The 17,164-nt window shown below is 43.9% G+C and overlaps 1 protein-coding gene across 2 annotated transcripts in view; it reads left to right on the forward strand.

Annotated features, from left to right (window-relative positions):
• plxna4 (plexin A4) overlaps positions 1-17,164 on the forward strand; it is a gene marked incomplete at both ends in the record, with an annotated part of 489,925 nt that overhangs the window by 328,999 nt on the left and 143,762 nt on the right. For both annotated transcript variants that reach the window (XM_083659977.1, XM_083659976.1), the window contains one exon: positions 15,569-15,692. In XM_083659977.1, the coding sequence (XP_083516103.1) occupies positions 15,569-15,692 (124 nt within the window). The remainder of the gene's footprint in view (positions 1-15,568; positions 15,693-17,164) is intronic.

Below are 17,164 nucleotides of genomic sequence, written 5' to 3' on the forward strand. Positions count from 1 at the left end.
CCGCAAAAAAAATCACACTAATCTTGATCATGGTTATGACCGAAACATTGTAGTCAATTAAATCATCGATGGGGCTGAATGAGAAATGATGTCTTGTGAAATACATTAAAGTATTTGAGGCAGTCGCGCACATCCAAACAAACGTAAAGCAGGTGCAGGAACCAAAAAACAGTACAGTATGAAAAAAGGAAGGAAATATATTATCCACAAGGCCATCTGGTTGTGAATGGCCATGAAAGCCTCCTCACTCAGCAACAATTGTTGTGGTTAAAATCCCTCCCTGCCTCCTCAGTCACACTCCTATTGTGTCACCTTATCACAGGCCGGGAGAAACAAGAGTGCAGATTAGTTTGCTCTCTCATAAAGTGTCATCGTAAGTCAGTCAAACAGCTCAGCACCACAGCACTGTTTACTAACCAAATCAATAGACGTTTGATGTTTTATTTGCCACACTATAAAAATAGCCCCAGTCAAGCTTTATGTGACTGTTATTTCAATGCTTGTTGGCTTTGATTTATTGGCCTTCTATAAACGGTCTATTCTTTGATGTGTACAAAAATTGGGATTGTCTCATCATATCGTTCCAAATGATGCAATCTTTTTTTCTTTCTTCATGGTTTGTTTGGATAGTAATTGAATAGAATTATCCAATGTCTTGCACTAATCCATGCGTAACAAGATCTTTACATGCAATATCCTCTCATAGAAATCACAGAACAAGCAGAGCAGCTAATTGAATTCCCCCACACATGCAGTGGTGTGGCCATGTGGTTTGTCCCAAATCAATAGGTCTGAGTGTCCTACACATTGGTAAGAGGTTCTGGCAGGATGCTAGGCCAGCTTCTTAGAAAGCACATATTGGTTAGCTGTTATCACCCAGCAGTATCCCATCAGAGCTATCTGCTGGGACATACAGCAACACCAACACTCAGGAAGCTCAGAGAGACAGATGTAGGGAAGAGAGAGAAGATTGGAGAGGGTAGAGAGGTAGGGAAAGACAAAAATAGAGAGAGTAGCAGCAGGAGAAGAAGCCTTTGTCTTTGGCTGAGTCACCGTCGCTGCACGGTGCCTGTCTGAGATGTGAAAGCTAATCATTAAACTAAAGCTGTTAGCTGTTTGATCCTGCCCAGCCAGGCTGTGACCTTCTGACTCCCAAACACACATCACACTTTCAGCACAATCCCTGTGGGGCTAGACCACATCTCCACAGAAGTTGTGTTTCCATTACACTCTGAAATGCGCAAAATCTAAATATCGCAATAGAAAGTGGGTAATGGAAACACGTAAATTTCGAAAAACCTCCCAAATATCGCAAAAGTGTAATGGAAACACAGTGAGAGAAACACAGGCTATCAAGGCACTCGTGCATCTCATTGGCTTGAGATGCCATCGGTCTGTTTTTATCTTATTCTGGAAATGTTTCAGTCTGAAGGAAGCCAACTGTGTGAAGTTGCATGTATAGATACAGTCGGTCTGTGTGGGAACGCCCACAAAGCGTTACTTCCAGTATCGTTGTGTCAGTAGGACGAATGGTAGGACGGTGGAGGAAAACCCCCCATATATCTCAATGGGCTGACACACCAGTGGAAGATGCTGTGGCTCTACACTACAGGATTGGTGATTCTAGAGCACGTACATAGACGTCTGTTCAGATGTGCGTTTACTGCGAGGGTTGAATCCCCGATCCTGTCTGCCTGGGCTGGGCTATCAGCTAAATGCTAACTATGCTGAATGGGGAGAACGGGAGGACTTCCCCCATGCTGACAATTGACCACCTCCTGAATGTATACAAACATCGTCGAACAGCAATCGTCGAACAGCAATCGAACAGCTGAAACACAGATTATAGATATTCAGATTTGTTTCACCGATGTTCGATACATGCTTTGGAAGGGAATCTACATGTGTTAGACCACGACCTCACACCAACCCTGTGGCTTCTAGGTCAGAATTGCAATAATTTTGGAATGTGGGACAGTAACTGCAGAGGCAGAGTACTACTAGGCAGAGACCGTTTTTTTGGCCTCAATAGAGAGGCCCCCCCCCCCACCCCAAATTCGAATCTGGGCTAGTATGGCAGAAAGGCCGGACACACACACACACACACACACACACACACACACACACACACACACATGTGCACACACTTGCACACACTCACATAGACACACACACACGCACAAAGAAAGAAAGTAGGAAATGAATCCAGAAGAGTTTGGGGCCGCTCCTCCCCCCATGTGATTGATGTCCTTTGATGTGATTGGACGAGGTTGTGAGTTCATTTTTCATCAAAAGCTCTATGTTCACAGCTCATTTGCATAACAAGGAAAACAAATTGGGCCCCTCCACTTTTTCGAGCACAGTGATTCGCCCCTCTAATGATAATGTATGAACAGCCCCCATTCCAGTAATGCAGGTAATCACATTGTAGCACTCATCAAGCCTCGCTGCCTGTTCATCAAAACTGGTTGGCTTGTCATTTGCTTGAGCTGCAATATTAAAGTGTCCATATAAAACACGCTCACTTATTTAGGGATACATGTGTTTGTGTGTTCACAGAATATAAACATGATCATCTCTCTCATACACATCGCACATTGTCTCATGCACACACATACAGTACACACACACACACACACACGCGCACACACACACACACACACACACAACTCATTTCACGATAATCACAAAAAAAACGGTATCAATATATATATCATGATATGACTCACCTATTGTTAAATCTTGTTAAATCCAGTTGAACTGGATGTTGCGTGTGATGTCAAACAAAATAGAAATATTCAAATATATTAATTTAAAAATGTTTCATACTTTACAGCTATGTTCATACTTATTTTTTTAAAGTGAGTATAGGTTGTTATCATCAATTTAGATGGTAGAATTGTGTGTCACAATATCCCAAAATCAGCTCATCATCACGATATGATTCTGCTAATGAAAGATGAAAACGATATTGAATTGTCGCTCAGCTCTATGAACATGTCATTTGAAGGTGTCAAACTCTCTCTCTCAAGGTCTTCATGCCGCCTCCACTTTCCATTCCTGTCTTCTGGTGTTATTTACAGCAGTCAGTGTCTCAGAGAGATGATGTCATAAACCCGACCATATAGGGCCCAGTGGGGCATGACAAGCTCACAAACCCTGAAATCATCCCCCCTAAATCAAAGTACCACTGTGCACCCCCCCTCCGGTAACAAAACATGACATCTGTGTCAGCCTCACCCAGTCAATGTAGCAGCAATGACATCATTTCAAACTGAATCTGTGAAATAGTCAAATTTTTACACTGGTGACGATAACATCACAGTTGCTCGAGTGACATTACTGATGACTTCACAACAATTGCTCAAGTGACATCACTGATGACATCACTGATGACATCACAATTGCTCAAGTGATATTACTGATGACATCACTGATGACATCACTGATGGCATCACAATCGCGACTGACACCGCCACAGACATCGCCACCACAGACACCACCCACTTAGCCAATTTTAACACATTCACTGCCAGCCTTTTTTTTTTTACTGTAGGTAGGTTCTGCCAGAGGTTTTTTTTGAGGATTCTGGCTCATTTTACAAGAGCCGAGGATTATTTTCTGCTTGGAGTTTGTGAACACAAAGTTCACAAAAGTACTAATAGAATGTGTGCTTTCTCTGTCTAAAAGAGTTAGTTTGTAGAGTTAGTAGTTATGTAGATATTAGCCGTTGAGTACAGCATGGTTTCAGCGTCTGAGAGTGAAAGCTGAGATAATCGCAGTTTTGTGAAATTCAATCAAACAGGCAGAACAGTCACTTTAACCATTTATTTTTGGCATCAGTGAGAGATCAGACATCTAAACAATATAGTTCTGAACGCCCTCTCCTTCAAACTCCTCCCTCCGTGGGCGTGTCTGGTGGCTTTCAGCCTGCGTTTGTCACAAGCGAGTGTTCTGCTGCTGCTGCTGCTGCTGCGAGTTTGAGCAGCCTCCCTCCCTGGCAGCGAGTGTGGATAGGGCTCACTTGTTCCTTGGGTTTGAGAGCTTTGATGAAGCTTTGTGCGATTCTAGGCTTTATGCTGCGTGTTTCAAACTGTGTTTTCCACCCAGTCTATTTTTGGAATCCCCCACCGTCAGCTCCCAGCGCGATAATGCGCGAAAGTGAAAGCGTTTTCGCCAATCCATTTTACAGTAGAGAATGGTTTCCTCGCGCGTTACCCTACAGTTTTGGCTCTGCTTTTCCTAGTGTGGAGAGCACTGTCGCCACTTAGTGGGTCCGTGGAATGGGTTGTACACGTTCGCTGACTCCAATATTTTTATAGGAGACGTTGATCCACGTCCCACCGTCAAAAAAAAAAAATCAATTTTTTTTTTGACGTATTAATACGTCATTGGCAGTGAACCGTTGGATTTTTTTTGACGGAGTAATACGTCATTGGCAGTGAACGTGTTAACCAGGGGCGGTTTTAGCATCTGAGCTTTGGGTGGGCTCAGCCCACCCAAAGGTCATGGACCGCTGAACCCCTAGGGGGGTCCGGGGGCATGCCCCCCCGGAAGAAAATTTTGTACAGTTTCAAGTAAAAATGGATCAAACTGGCGCACTTTGAGATCAAAATGAAGAGACTAGATCTATGAAGAACTACACACATCAATATCTTCTTTACCGTTCTGTGGTTTTACAGCGATGAAAAAATAATTGTTTCCCTATATATACTATATATATTCTGCATACAGGTTCTATGGTAGAATTATGCTTGCATAAATAATACCAAAATCACTTCAGGGGAGTTTCAAGTAAAGTAACATTTTGCTTTGTAGGCAAAACAAAAGTAAAATTATATCAAAAGGGAACTTCCTAACTTATTGGCTGGAATAATATTCCGACAAGATAATAATATACTGTAAGCACTAAAGCAGGAGTTTGCAGTCAACTAGTTGAAATTAATATGTGGCAGTATTTGTGGGGGTCAAAATCTATGTAGGGTGTACCACCACAAATAGATCAGTGTATGGGAAACACTGACTATTAAATTGTGTGACTAGAAAGACACCAATAAATCTGAGAAAATGTACTTTAATTTTGAACAACAGCACTACAACGGTGGCATTACAAATGGTATTATGAAATTATTGTGGGAAAAAACAAGATCTGACTGGTTGGAAGTTGGTAGGCTACCACCACCACAGCGTGCAAAAATAGGGAAAGAAGGAAAGAAAAGGGAATAGCATGCCATGCACGCATTTTAAGCTATCATCATCACATCAGACAGGCTGTGTAAAGCAGCCACTTGCGATTCTGAAGGGCTTAATTTCATTCAGATAACAAGGGACCCGTTTGAAAATATGTTTGTCACTTATGCCCATATGTTTCTCAAAAAACATTGCATCCATTTACACCCACTTTACTGCGAGCTAGCATGACATGGCTGGCTGGTGCCATGGTAGCCTACCTACCTTCCTCCAGTCCACCTGTTTGTCTGGCAGGCACAGCCACAAGTTCTTTTGTTTAGCCTACGAAACAACGTTACGCGCTAATTTGCATATCAATATGCGCTAATTAAGTAACTACTAACGACTCTGACTGCTCAATGCTCACCTCACAGTTTCATTGATCATGAGTGGGGAGAACGATTGTGTGGACTGTGGAGGACCACTTCGCTGCTGTACTGTGTGTGACCTGTGTGAAGTGATGTGGGATTAGGCAGATAGATGGAGGAGGGAGCGCCTGCGCAGCCGCGGTTCTAGAAACTTTTCGGGTGGGCTGAACCCCCCTAAATGTTTGTCTCAGCCCACCCTAAGAACATAGAGGGGGGGGGAAACACGCACACAGCGCATTGAGTGTAGTCAGAAACTGCTACTAATGACCACCATGGATTTGGAGAGGGGAAAAAAAAAAAAAAAAAAAAAACTTTTTTTTTGCCTCTATTTTTTTGGGTGGGCTGAGACTATTTTTGGGTGGGCTAAAGCCCACCCAAAAACGGCCTAGAACCGCCCCTGGTGTTAACTAAGATTACATGCACGGTGGGCAAAATAATGGAAACAACACATGAAAAAGGACTTTTTACTTTGAAGTGACACAATTACAAAGACAGCTGCACGGGCCGATCTTTAAGTTGAATGTCAATTAGCAGTAGGTGTCTGACAAACACTATCTTTTATATTTAATTTTCAAAGCAACATGGGGCAAATAAAGCAGTTCCAAATAGCAGGTCAAATAACAAGTTACAAAATAAAATTAAAAATTAAAAACATGGACAAACTGCACAGAGAATTTAATCAACTCCCTCATCTCTTTAACACAAGGCTCTTTCACACCGGCCTTGAAAGCCGAAAAATGCACGGAAAATAGGATCCGCGCCTCCGATGTGAAAGTCATGAACGCGCGTTGGTGGATAATTCTTGTACGCCTTTTGTCCCCGGAGCAGAGCTTGTCACAGCGCCGTATTAGCAGGCAACCCGCCTCCACTTGAAAGCATCGGAGCACCAAGCCGGAACAGTGCGAATGCCTCATAAAAAAATTACAGGGGAAATCACCTCATGCACCAAGAAAGACAGATAGAAAGTAAAAAAAGTAGCCTGCCTATACAATCATGTGCCAGGAGGAATGCTCCGTGCCTGTAGTAGGTTAGGCTTGATAGGGGTAAACATCAATAGGCTTTATGCTCAAACGATGTTGACATTAGTAGCCTAGGTAAAATTAACGGATATAATAATACGCTTCAGAGGACTATAGCTGTCTGTGGCGAGTTGGTCTGACGATATTCCCTCTGGAAACCAGCTCCAGAACTGCAATCTGTCTAGCTAGCCACTTGTGCATTCCCTACAAAAACTACTAACGTTAAGTAGTCATGTGCATTTATAGCCTATACTAGTCCCCCGACAAACGTTATGCAGACTGCAGCTGTTTGATATGCGGGCGTCGTCTTTCAGAACGGAGTAGGCTACGGACGCTAATTAGGCTACTTAATGGGAATAATTTGCTTTACACAAAAATGGAACCAAAAGATAAGAATTAGCCTTGTACCTAATAGGCTACATGATGGTGCATGATGCATCCATAAAGTCGATCAGATGAATATTGAAAGCCTTGTTACCATGCTGCATGTGGACAACACTTTAGTGTTTTCTGCACCTGCACAGCTGCACCTCGTTGGCTGGCATACATCAGCGATGTTTGATTGTTGAATGAATTACACAAGGTGACACCATATCGATCTGCTTAGTCAGTTAATTTACTTCTATGAAATGTGTTGTATAAATAAAGTTGGCTTTCCTTGAATGCAATTCATGCAACACTTCGCTGCCAGAAAGTCGGCAGATGCACTCTGCGGCGGAGCCCGTTTTGATATTAAGGCGAGTCCGCCCACCATGCGAGTGCACCTATCCTCCCTGCTCAGCCGACTAGCAGAAGGAGGGAAGTCTTGGTTGTTGAATGAATTCGTTCATCATACCGTAGCCTAGGCTACACTAACCTATAAAAATATTAATTTGGGCTAGGAGGAGCTGGAAATCCCTCCGCTCGCCTTTCAATCCGGGAGCGGGGGATTTCACCTGAAAGTACACTGCAGGACGGGAATGTGGCCGTGCTGCTTGGCTCTGTGTGAAAGCAATTTCTGTGGCGAGGCTGCAGGCTTTGCGGGACTCCTTATTAAGTAGTTCATATATAACCACAATCCTAACGCAATTGATACAGTATTGTTTGCTGTTTCTGTTATTTTGTCCACCCATGTACCGTAATTTACGTTTTCATTAGTATGCCTTTTAATGCTGCTGACCACACCCCAAACTCCCACAGGGATGAATAAAAGCTGCCTGTCCAAAGAAAGAGTAGAGAATATGGTGTATAAAAAGATAGCTGTGTGGGTGGCTGTGTGTGTGTGAGAGAGAGAAAGAGAGAATAAACAAGGCTGATCTCAAACTTGACACATTGAAGTTGAACCATAGTATCAACCTTTGATTCACCCATTTCTGAATCACTTATAATGATCATGATGATGACAGACAGAGTGAAAACACACCAATACACACTAAGCTTGTTTGAGCTTGTTTGGTTGTTTTTTTCTTTTTCTTCCCTTTCCCCTCCAATTGAACTTGGCCAATTCTCCCTGTCTAAGTAGCCCGGGTCGTTGCTCCACCCCCTCTCCGATCTGGGCAGAGTCTAGACTCTCACATGCTTCCTCCAATGTGCAGTCGCCAGCCGCTTCTTTTCACCCGAGTTTCACCAGGCAGATGTAGCACATGTGGAGGAACATGTTATTCCCCCTAGTTCCGCTCCCTGCTGAACAGGTGCCTGACCGACCAGAGCTAGTGCTGGCTAGTGCTGTGACCAGGACACACCCGCAGACATGGCCAGTCATGTCTGTAGGGACACGGGGCACAAACCTGCGCACCACGCGAGGACCGCTACACTACTCGGGTGGCCCTTTGACTTGTCTTTGACTTGACTTGTCTTTAACTTGACTTTTCCTTTGACTTGTCTTTAACTTGACTTTTCCTTTGACTTGTCTTTAACTTGACTTTTCCTTTGACTTGTCTTTAACTTGTGGGGATTCAACTCAGTTCGTACATGTAAACACAATCCATTTCTCCCAGTACTTAGAGTACTTGTCAAGCTGTAGGTTCAAAGAGAAGGTAATTCTCTCCATACTCTGTATGTTGGTCACTATTTCTGTCCAGTCAGTCTTTGTTGGAGGATCGGATTGCAGCCACTTTCTTGTTAAAGCTTTTTTGCTGGCTGCCAGCAGTATTTTTAAGAGATAACTTGACTTTTCCTTTGACTTGTCTTTAACTTGTCTTTTCCTTTGACTTGTCTTTAACTTGACTTTTCCTTTGACTTGTCTTTAACTTGACTTTTCCTTTGACTTGTCTTTAACTTGACTTTTCCTTTGACTTGTATTTACCGTAAATTCCGGACTATAAGCCGCGGCTTTTTTCCCGTTTTTTGGCCCCTGCGGCTTATATAACGGTGCGTCTTATCTATGGATTTTTTCAGAAAAAAAAAAAAAAAAAAAAAAAAAAACTCTCTTTTTTAGCACTCTTTCTAACTATAAATCCACTTCTGTTTTAATTTCCTCTCTTGCCCTCTTTTCACCACACCGCGGACACTGTGTGCACTGTAAAAATAAACAACGGTGGTGTTGTGTTATGTTGTTTTGTTGAAATGTTGTAATACGGTAAATGGGAGCTTCCTCAAACAGCCATCTCTTCCCGACAATCCCCTCTGTGCGTGACCACTTACATATGGTAATTACGGTAAGCAAACGGCCACTCGGGCAACAACTCCCTCCCCCGACTACCAGGAGAAAATCACAAACTTCGGCGAATTCACACAAAGGAAGATCAAGGAATATTCACAACAAGACGAGCAGTAGAAGCAACACTCTCACTTACCATGGGGAAGGTACGCAGAAATTCACACGAGGCAGCTTTCAAGTTGAAAGCAGTCAATCTCGCATTAAAAGAGAGCAGCCGCCGATCAAACAGAGCAGCCGCGCGTAACCTGGGCAAAAGGGACTGTCCGTCCGGGGGAGAACTACTGAACAACTCCCTCCCGACTATCAGGAGAAAATCACAAACTTCGGCGAATTCACACAAAGGAAGATCACGGAATATTATAGGAGTGTGAAAACATCCACAATTACCAACGGGTTCCAAAACGCTGGACTGCTGCGGGATGAAGAGGATGACGCCACGGGGACTGCCCCCTAGTCCGATACCTCACGAGTCCGATACCTCACGAGTCCGACACCTCATGGTTTTGGGTTAGGGTCTGGGGGAGGTTAGGTTTAGGCGTGGGGGTGGGAGAGGTTAGGTTTTGGGTTAGGGTCTGGGGGATGTTAGGTTTAGGCGTGGGGGTGGGAGAGGTTAGGTTTTGGGTTAGGGTCTGGGGGAAGTTAGCCTCTTTTTTCGGACTCGTGAGGTGTCGGACTCGTGAGGTATCGGACTCGTGCCATGGCACCTGAAGGAGAGAGGAGAGTGGTTGACGAAGCCACCCTGAACCTGTTCGTTTCCGACACTGAAGATGAGGACTTTGGTGGTTTCAGTACGCAGGAAGAAGAGGAAGACGAGGATTAGTGACTTGACTTCTCTGGTTACAGGTTTGCTGCACATATACGGTAGCCTATTGTTGTGTGATTTTGTCTGGGGATTAGTGACCTGACTTTTGTTTTGTTTTGTTGAAATGTTAATAAATGGGAGCTTCCCCAAACAGCGATCTCTTTCCCGACATTCCTCTCTGTGCACGAACCCTTTCATATGGTAATTAAACATCAAAACACCCGCGGCTTATAGTCCGGTGCGGCTTATAGAAGAAAAAAATAGTCAATTTTGGTCCCGCGGCTTATACACCGGTGCGTCTTATAGTCCGGAATTTACGGTAACTTGACTTTTCCTTTGACTTGTCTTTAACTTGTCTTTTCCTTTGACTTGTCTTTAACTTGACTTTTCCTTTGACTTGTCTTTAACTTGACTTTTCCTTTGACTTGTCTTTAACTTGACTTTTCCTTTGACTTGTCTTTAACTTGACTTTTCCTTTGACTTGTCTTTAACTTGACTTTTCCTTTGACTTGTCTTTAACTTGTCTTTTCCTTCGACTTGTCTTTAACTTGACTTTTCCTTCGACTTGTCTTTAACTTGACTTTTCCTTTGACTTGTCTTTAACTTGACTTTTCCTTTGACTTGTCTTTAACTTGACTTGTCCTTTGACTTGTATTTAACTTGACTTTTCCTTTGACTTGTCTTTAACTTGTCTTTTCCTTTGACTTGTCTTTAACTTGACTTTTCCTTTGACTTGTCTTTAACTTGACTTTTCCTTTGACTTGTCTTTAACTTGTCTTTTCCTTTGACTTGTCTTTAACTTGTCTTTTCCTTTGACTTGTCTTTAACTCATTGAGTGCCAATGACGACGATTGTCGTCAATTGCGTTTTTTGACGGTGGGACTTGGATCAAAGTCAGATCCATCTCCTGTGAAAGTATGGTGGATGTTGAATGTGTATAACCTATTTTACCGACCCATTAGGTGGCGACAGTGCTCTCCAGATTAGAGAAAGTTGAGTAAAAAACAGAGAAGAAGTCGTTATGGAAACGGAAACGGCATCGGTATGCATCGATATGCATGAAGCATAACTAGGGATGCACCGATCGATCGGCACGTGACCGGAAATGGCCGATTTTCACGTGATCGGCCTCGATCGGTGATCTGCGCCGGTCACTCTAAATAGCCGATTCTGTGAGCCGATTTTCACATGACGTGCGCGCACCCCAAAGCACCGAGACAGGCACCCAGCCACCACGCCACATACGCCAGCATACCTTCCTCGTTGTGGATTTTTTTCACCGTCAGTGAAGTAGACAAAGCTCGCAGTTTGTCACACATGCAAGTCGAAAATAAGCCGTGGAGACAGAGATGCGGCCGAGTCCCGCTCGGCTGGAGTCCAGTCTGAGCGGCTCGCTTCACCTCACTGGCCCCTCTCTCTCTGCTCTCTCTCCCCGGGAAGAGGTCCTCCAGCAACCCGCCACCGCGCACAGCCGGCTTGGCGAGGTGAACATGAGCATTGTGTCCAGTATAACCATTCCCCGACCTGCCATTTCCATTCCACATCAGCGCTGCTGCCTCAGCCTGTCAGTCATGTTGCAACGTGGTGGATACAGGAGAGACTATTTGTTTCGTATTGCAAATAGAACGACATGAGAACGACGGACATAATAATAAAAATGCATCGGACTCACAAGTGTGCAACGTTTTCTGTGCGTGATGATATTTTTTCGGATGGCAGATAAAAATACGCATACCAAACTTCGGACTGTGTGTAAACTCCGCCTGATATTCAGACTGAAGATCGTTACTGTAACTCATAAACTCATTTCCCCTCTACTCAAGAGGACTGGTCTGGAGCCAGTCTATAAACTCCTTGTCCATGGATCATTTTGATGTTCTGTTGCACCTGTTTTCTTTTGGAAAAGTAAATGCATGATAGCTGTGGGATATAGGCTATTGGATTTAATTCAATTTTTGTATTCATTGTATTTGCACAAAAAAGCTCTGTCCAGTAGCCTAACCTGGAACACTTTTATTTTGAGATGTGTTTGAGTGAGATGGTCCTACTTCATGCAAATGATAAGAATTGTTTATTTGTTTATTTGGATCCCCATTAGATGTAAGAATTGTTCTATGAATCTTAATTTTCAAACAAAGTTACAAAAACGTTTGTGTAAGCTGTCAATTGTTGTTTTTAGAAAAAAAAATCGGAATCGGCAAAAATCGGTATCGGCAAGTCAGACTATTCAAAAATCGGAAATCGGAATCGGCCAAGAAAATGGCAATCGGTGCATCCCTAAGCATAACGTTAGCTGTGCCTGTGAACAGCAGTCAATCTGCTGCCACAATTGAGCCCCTCCGTCTCCGCTGCGATAGCCCCTCCATATGATTTAGTTGCCGACACCAGCGTCTTTCTGAAAAGTTACATTATTCTCAGCTGGGAGCCGGCGACACGCTGTGAAAAAGCGGGGTGCAGCGCACTTTTCAGTGCAGAGCAAACACAGAGCAAACGCAGCAGAGCCACCAGAGACACTCCCACGGAGGAGGAGGAGGGGGGTGGGGCACTCAGGGCAGCATACAACCACTGACAGTAAACACAGACCCAGACAGCAGGCTCGATGGACAGAGACAGGCAAACAAGCTAGAATATCTGATGCCCACCAGCAGTAAATCAAGACCAGCAAGAAGGTGTAGGGTCTGCGCACGCAGGGGCCAGCGCTGCTGGTTACAGCTAAAAAATATTATTTGGCCAAACAAAATTCCTTTGTTTTCACTGTTTTATTGAAGGAAATTATTTTTGAGGTGTCACATCAGAAAATATTAGCTTCAGAGTCAGTGATGTGCTTGAAATGCTTCATTTCACAAGAGGCTGATTATCTCAGCTTCTAAATTGAAACGTGTGTTTTTGCTGAAATCCACCTATCTTCTCCGGCTGATAACTAAAGAATGGAAAATGATATCAATAAACTTTTTTTTGCTGATGATACAATAGAGTCTCCTCGTTCTTTGTGCGTGTTCAGTGTTTACATAGTAATATTACACAATATTCTGTGGGCCTCGAGAAATCACTGAAAACGCTCTGAAACTCTGGCACTGGGAGCGTCCGTTCTCCAAAAGTGGCTGGTACTCAATGAGTTAACTTGTCTTTTCCTTTGACTTGTCTTTAACTTGACTTTTCCTTTGACTTGTCTTTAACTTGACTTTTCCTTTGACTTGTCTTTAACTGGACTTGTCCAGACCAATGAAGAAGAGCAGTGAGACAATAGCATCAGGCTGTGATCTTGTGGCACTCTGCATGTGAGTGTTAAGCACCACTAGCTGTTCAGGATGTAACACAAGGGAGGAACAAAAACAAACTCTCTCTCTATCTCTCTCTCTCCCTCTCTCTCTCTCTCTCACTCTCTAAATTCAATTCAGTTCAATTCAAAGGGGCTTTATCGGCATGAGAAACATATGATTACATTGCCAAAGCAAGTGTAAAATTAAAACTAACCAAAAATGTGCATACTCTCACTCACACAACCAACCCCAATCCCCCCCCCCCCCCCCCCCCCTTCCCCACACACACACACACACACACACACACACACACACCCACACACACACACACACACACACACACACACAAAGCTCCCCGATGAGTGTCTGCGCATTTGCCAGAATTACTCCTCTGGAGCGGAAGGACCCATAGCTGTAAACAACACCCCTGCAGGTACACCTGACAGACAGGCTGTGTGTGTGTGTGTGTGTGTGTGTGTGTGTGTGTGTGTGTGTGTGTGTGTGTGTGTGTGTGTGTGTGTGTGTGTGTGTGTGTGTGTGTGTGTGTGTGTGTGTGTGTGTGTGTGTGTGTGTGTGTGTGTACGTTTCATAATTTGTTTGCGTGTCTGTGTGCTGTGTGAGCAGAGAGCTGAATTAGCTTATATAAGTGTATTATTTGAGGGTTTGTGTGTGTGTGTTGTTGACCTGAAGGTACTTTCTATATGATGCCATCTTCTTAAATCAGTGGTAGAGGGCCAGGAGCAGACAGGAGTGAGCCATTAAATCCCTCCTCACACCGCCTTAGCAGTGAAAACCTCACAGAAAGACAACAAGTGTTGTCACTTCTTTATTCATTTTTCTCTCCCCCTTGCACACTCTCCCCCTCCTGCACTCTCATACAAGATTATTCATTTTCTTGTCCTTTATGTCTGTCCTCTTTTCGGTGCGCTAGGCCGCTTAACTTTACAATACAGCAGTCTGGTCAAAACCCATCCCCCCCAATCCCCTCAGTTCAGGATCAAAAGCTTCTCCCTGCATAAGGTATTACAATATACAGTACAGTCTCTATGGGTATTACTGTATCTCAGCCGCCAACCAGCGCAAAAGTCCTCTTTCCTTCCTTCATTACTCTTTGAGCCTCGTTCTTTCCTTCTTCTTCTTTCGTTTCTCCAGAGGAGTTTTAGGCTCTCCACTCTGTGGATTTGCCAGGTTGTTAATTGCACTGCAAGTTTTTGTCTAAATCAATAGGGGATTAAACTTGAATACGTTTATGAGGGGATTAGATGAGAGTGTGTGTGTCTGTGTGTGTGTGTGTGTGTGTGTGTGTGTGTGTGTGTGTGTGTGTGTGTGTGTGTGTGTGTGTGTGTGGGTATGTGTATGCGTGCGTGCGTGTGTGAAGAATGGAGGAGCGTTGAGCGGTTGAAGTTGTATCACAGTTTCAGGCCAGTTGGTTTTTCACACAATTTCTCACCAAATATCGTCGTATCAACAAAGCTCGGCTTCATTGGTTTTTCCTCAGCTGCCTTTGTTGGAATATTTGAGTTTGCAAAATCCTCTGCGAGCGCCCGATGGGAATACTCTGCAGTTCTCATACCCACCTCAATAACAGCCATTTAGATGTTCCCACTAATGGGACCTAGCCTATATAAATGGATAATGTTTGAATTGTGAGCTGGCAAATTCCCCCTCCAGGACAAAAGAAGGTCTAGTCCTCCAGTCCTCCACAGCGCTGTAATGGAGTGGATTAGACCACCTGGTCTGGTATTAAGGGGGGGAGGAATTCACCCTTGCGCCCCACTGACATCCCCTCTCCACCTGCACTTGGCACTGCCCGTGAATGCCAGTCATTAAGGCAGGTTTACAAAGAGCAGGCCTGCCCCCTTCCCCACGGGCCGGCTCCACTTCCACATATAGAGCAGCCATTGTTTTAAATGCTACTGCTCCCAGGCCCTGGAGAATAGCTTTCCATTCACTAGCCGGTGTAGCCACTGCTCTGCCGGAGGAGAAATATGATAAATGTGACTCCCTCCCTCTGTCAGGGTGCCACGGGACATTCTCATGTGACTCCTTCTCTCTGTCAGTGTGCCATGGGACATTCTCTTTTTCCCAGGTGCCAGCAGGTGGAAAGGGGCAAGCCCTAGTCAGGTTACTAGGGAGGGAGAAGGATGGTGTGTATCTGTGTGTGTGTGTGTGTGTGTGTGTGTGTGTGTGTGTGTGTGTGTATGTGTGACCAGTGAATAACACCCCCCCCCTCTCTTGTGTGTGTTTTCCAGGTGCACCAGAAAGGAGAAATGCGAGCGCTCGTCGGAGCCCCGGCGCTTTGCATCAGACATCAAGCAGTGTGTGCGCCTCAGTGTCCACCCAAACAACATCTCTGTGTCCCAGTTTAGTGTGACGGTGAGTGGATAAAAACACACTACAGTTTAGTGTGACGGTGAGTTGATAAAAACACATGACAGTTTAGTGTGACGGTGAGTGGATAAAAATACACACTACAGTTTAGTGTGACGGTGAGTGGATAAAAACACACTACAGTTTAGTGTGACGGTGAGTGGATAAAACACACTACAGTTTAGTGTGACGGTGAGTGGATAAAAATACACACTACAGTTTAGTGTGACGGTGAGTTGATAAAAACACACACTACAGTTTAGTGTGACGGTGAGTGGATAAAAACACATGACAGTTTAGTGTGACAGTGACTGGATAAAAACACACTACAGTTTAGTGTGAAGGTGAGTGGATAAAAACACATGACAGTTTAGTGTGACGGTGAGTGGATAAAAACACACTACAGTTTAGTGTGACGGTGAGTGGATAAAACACATGACAGTTTAGTGTGACGGTGAGTGGATAAAAACACACTACAGTTTAGTGTGACGGTGAGTGGATAAAAACACATGACAGTTTAGTGTGACGGTGAGTGGATAAAAACACACTACAGTTTAGTGTGACGGTGAGTGGATAAAAACGCATGACAGTTTAGTGTGACGGTGAGTGAAAAGTCATCCAAATTTGAATTGCACATAATCTGCCCTTTTTTCTGTCAACAAGGAAGAAGCAATGTAGCCAACGCTTGTTTTACTCAAGCCCCAACCTTTGGTTATGAAAAGCGAGGCCAAGGCGGAAGTACCACAAATTGCAGTTAAAATTACCAATTTTACAGCAGAAATAAACATGTTTACAGCCTGGTGAAAAAACACACACTACAGTTTAGTGTGACGGTGAGTGGATAAAAACACATGACAGTTTAGTGTGACAGTGAGTGGATAAAAACACACACTACAGTTTAGTGTGACGGTGAGTGGATAAAAACACACACTACAGTTTAGTGTGACGGTGAGTGGATAAAAACACATGACAGTTTAGTGTGACAGTGAGTGGATAAAAATACACACTACAGTTTAGTGTGACGGTGAGTGTATAAAAATACACACTACAGTTTAGTGTCACGGTGAGTGGATAAAAACACACACTACAGTTTAGTGTGACGGTGAGTGGATAAAAACACATGACAGTTTAGTGTGACAGTGAGTGGATAAAAATACACACTACAGTTTACTGTGACGGTGAGTGTATAAAAACACATGACAGTTTAGTGTGACGGTGAGTGGATAAAAACACATGACAGTTTAGTGTGACGGTGAGTGGATAAAAATACACACTACGGTTTAGTGTGACGGTGAGTGGATAAAAACACACTACAGTTTAGTGTGACGGTGAGTGGATAAAAACACATGACAGTTTAGTGTGACGGTGAGTGGATAAAAACACATGACAGTTTATTGTGACGTGAGTGGATAAAAATACACACTACAGTTTAGTGTGATGCTGAGTGGATAAAAACACTACAGTTTAGTGTGACGGTG

Source organism: Poromitra crassiceps (assembly GCF_964638095.1).
Source record: "Poromitra crassiceps genome assembly, chromosome: 2".
NCBI lineage: Eukaryota > Metazoa > Chordata > Actinopteri > Beryciformes > Melamphaidae > Poromitra > Poromitra crassiceps.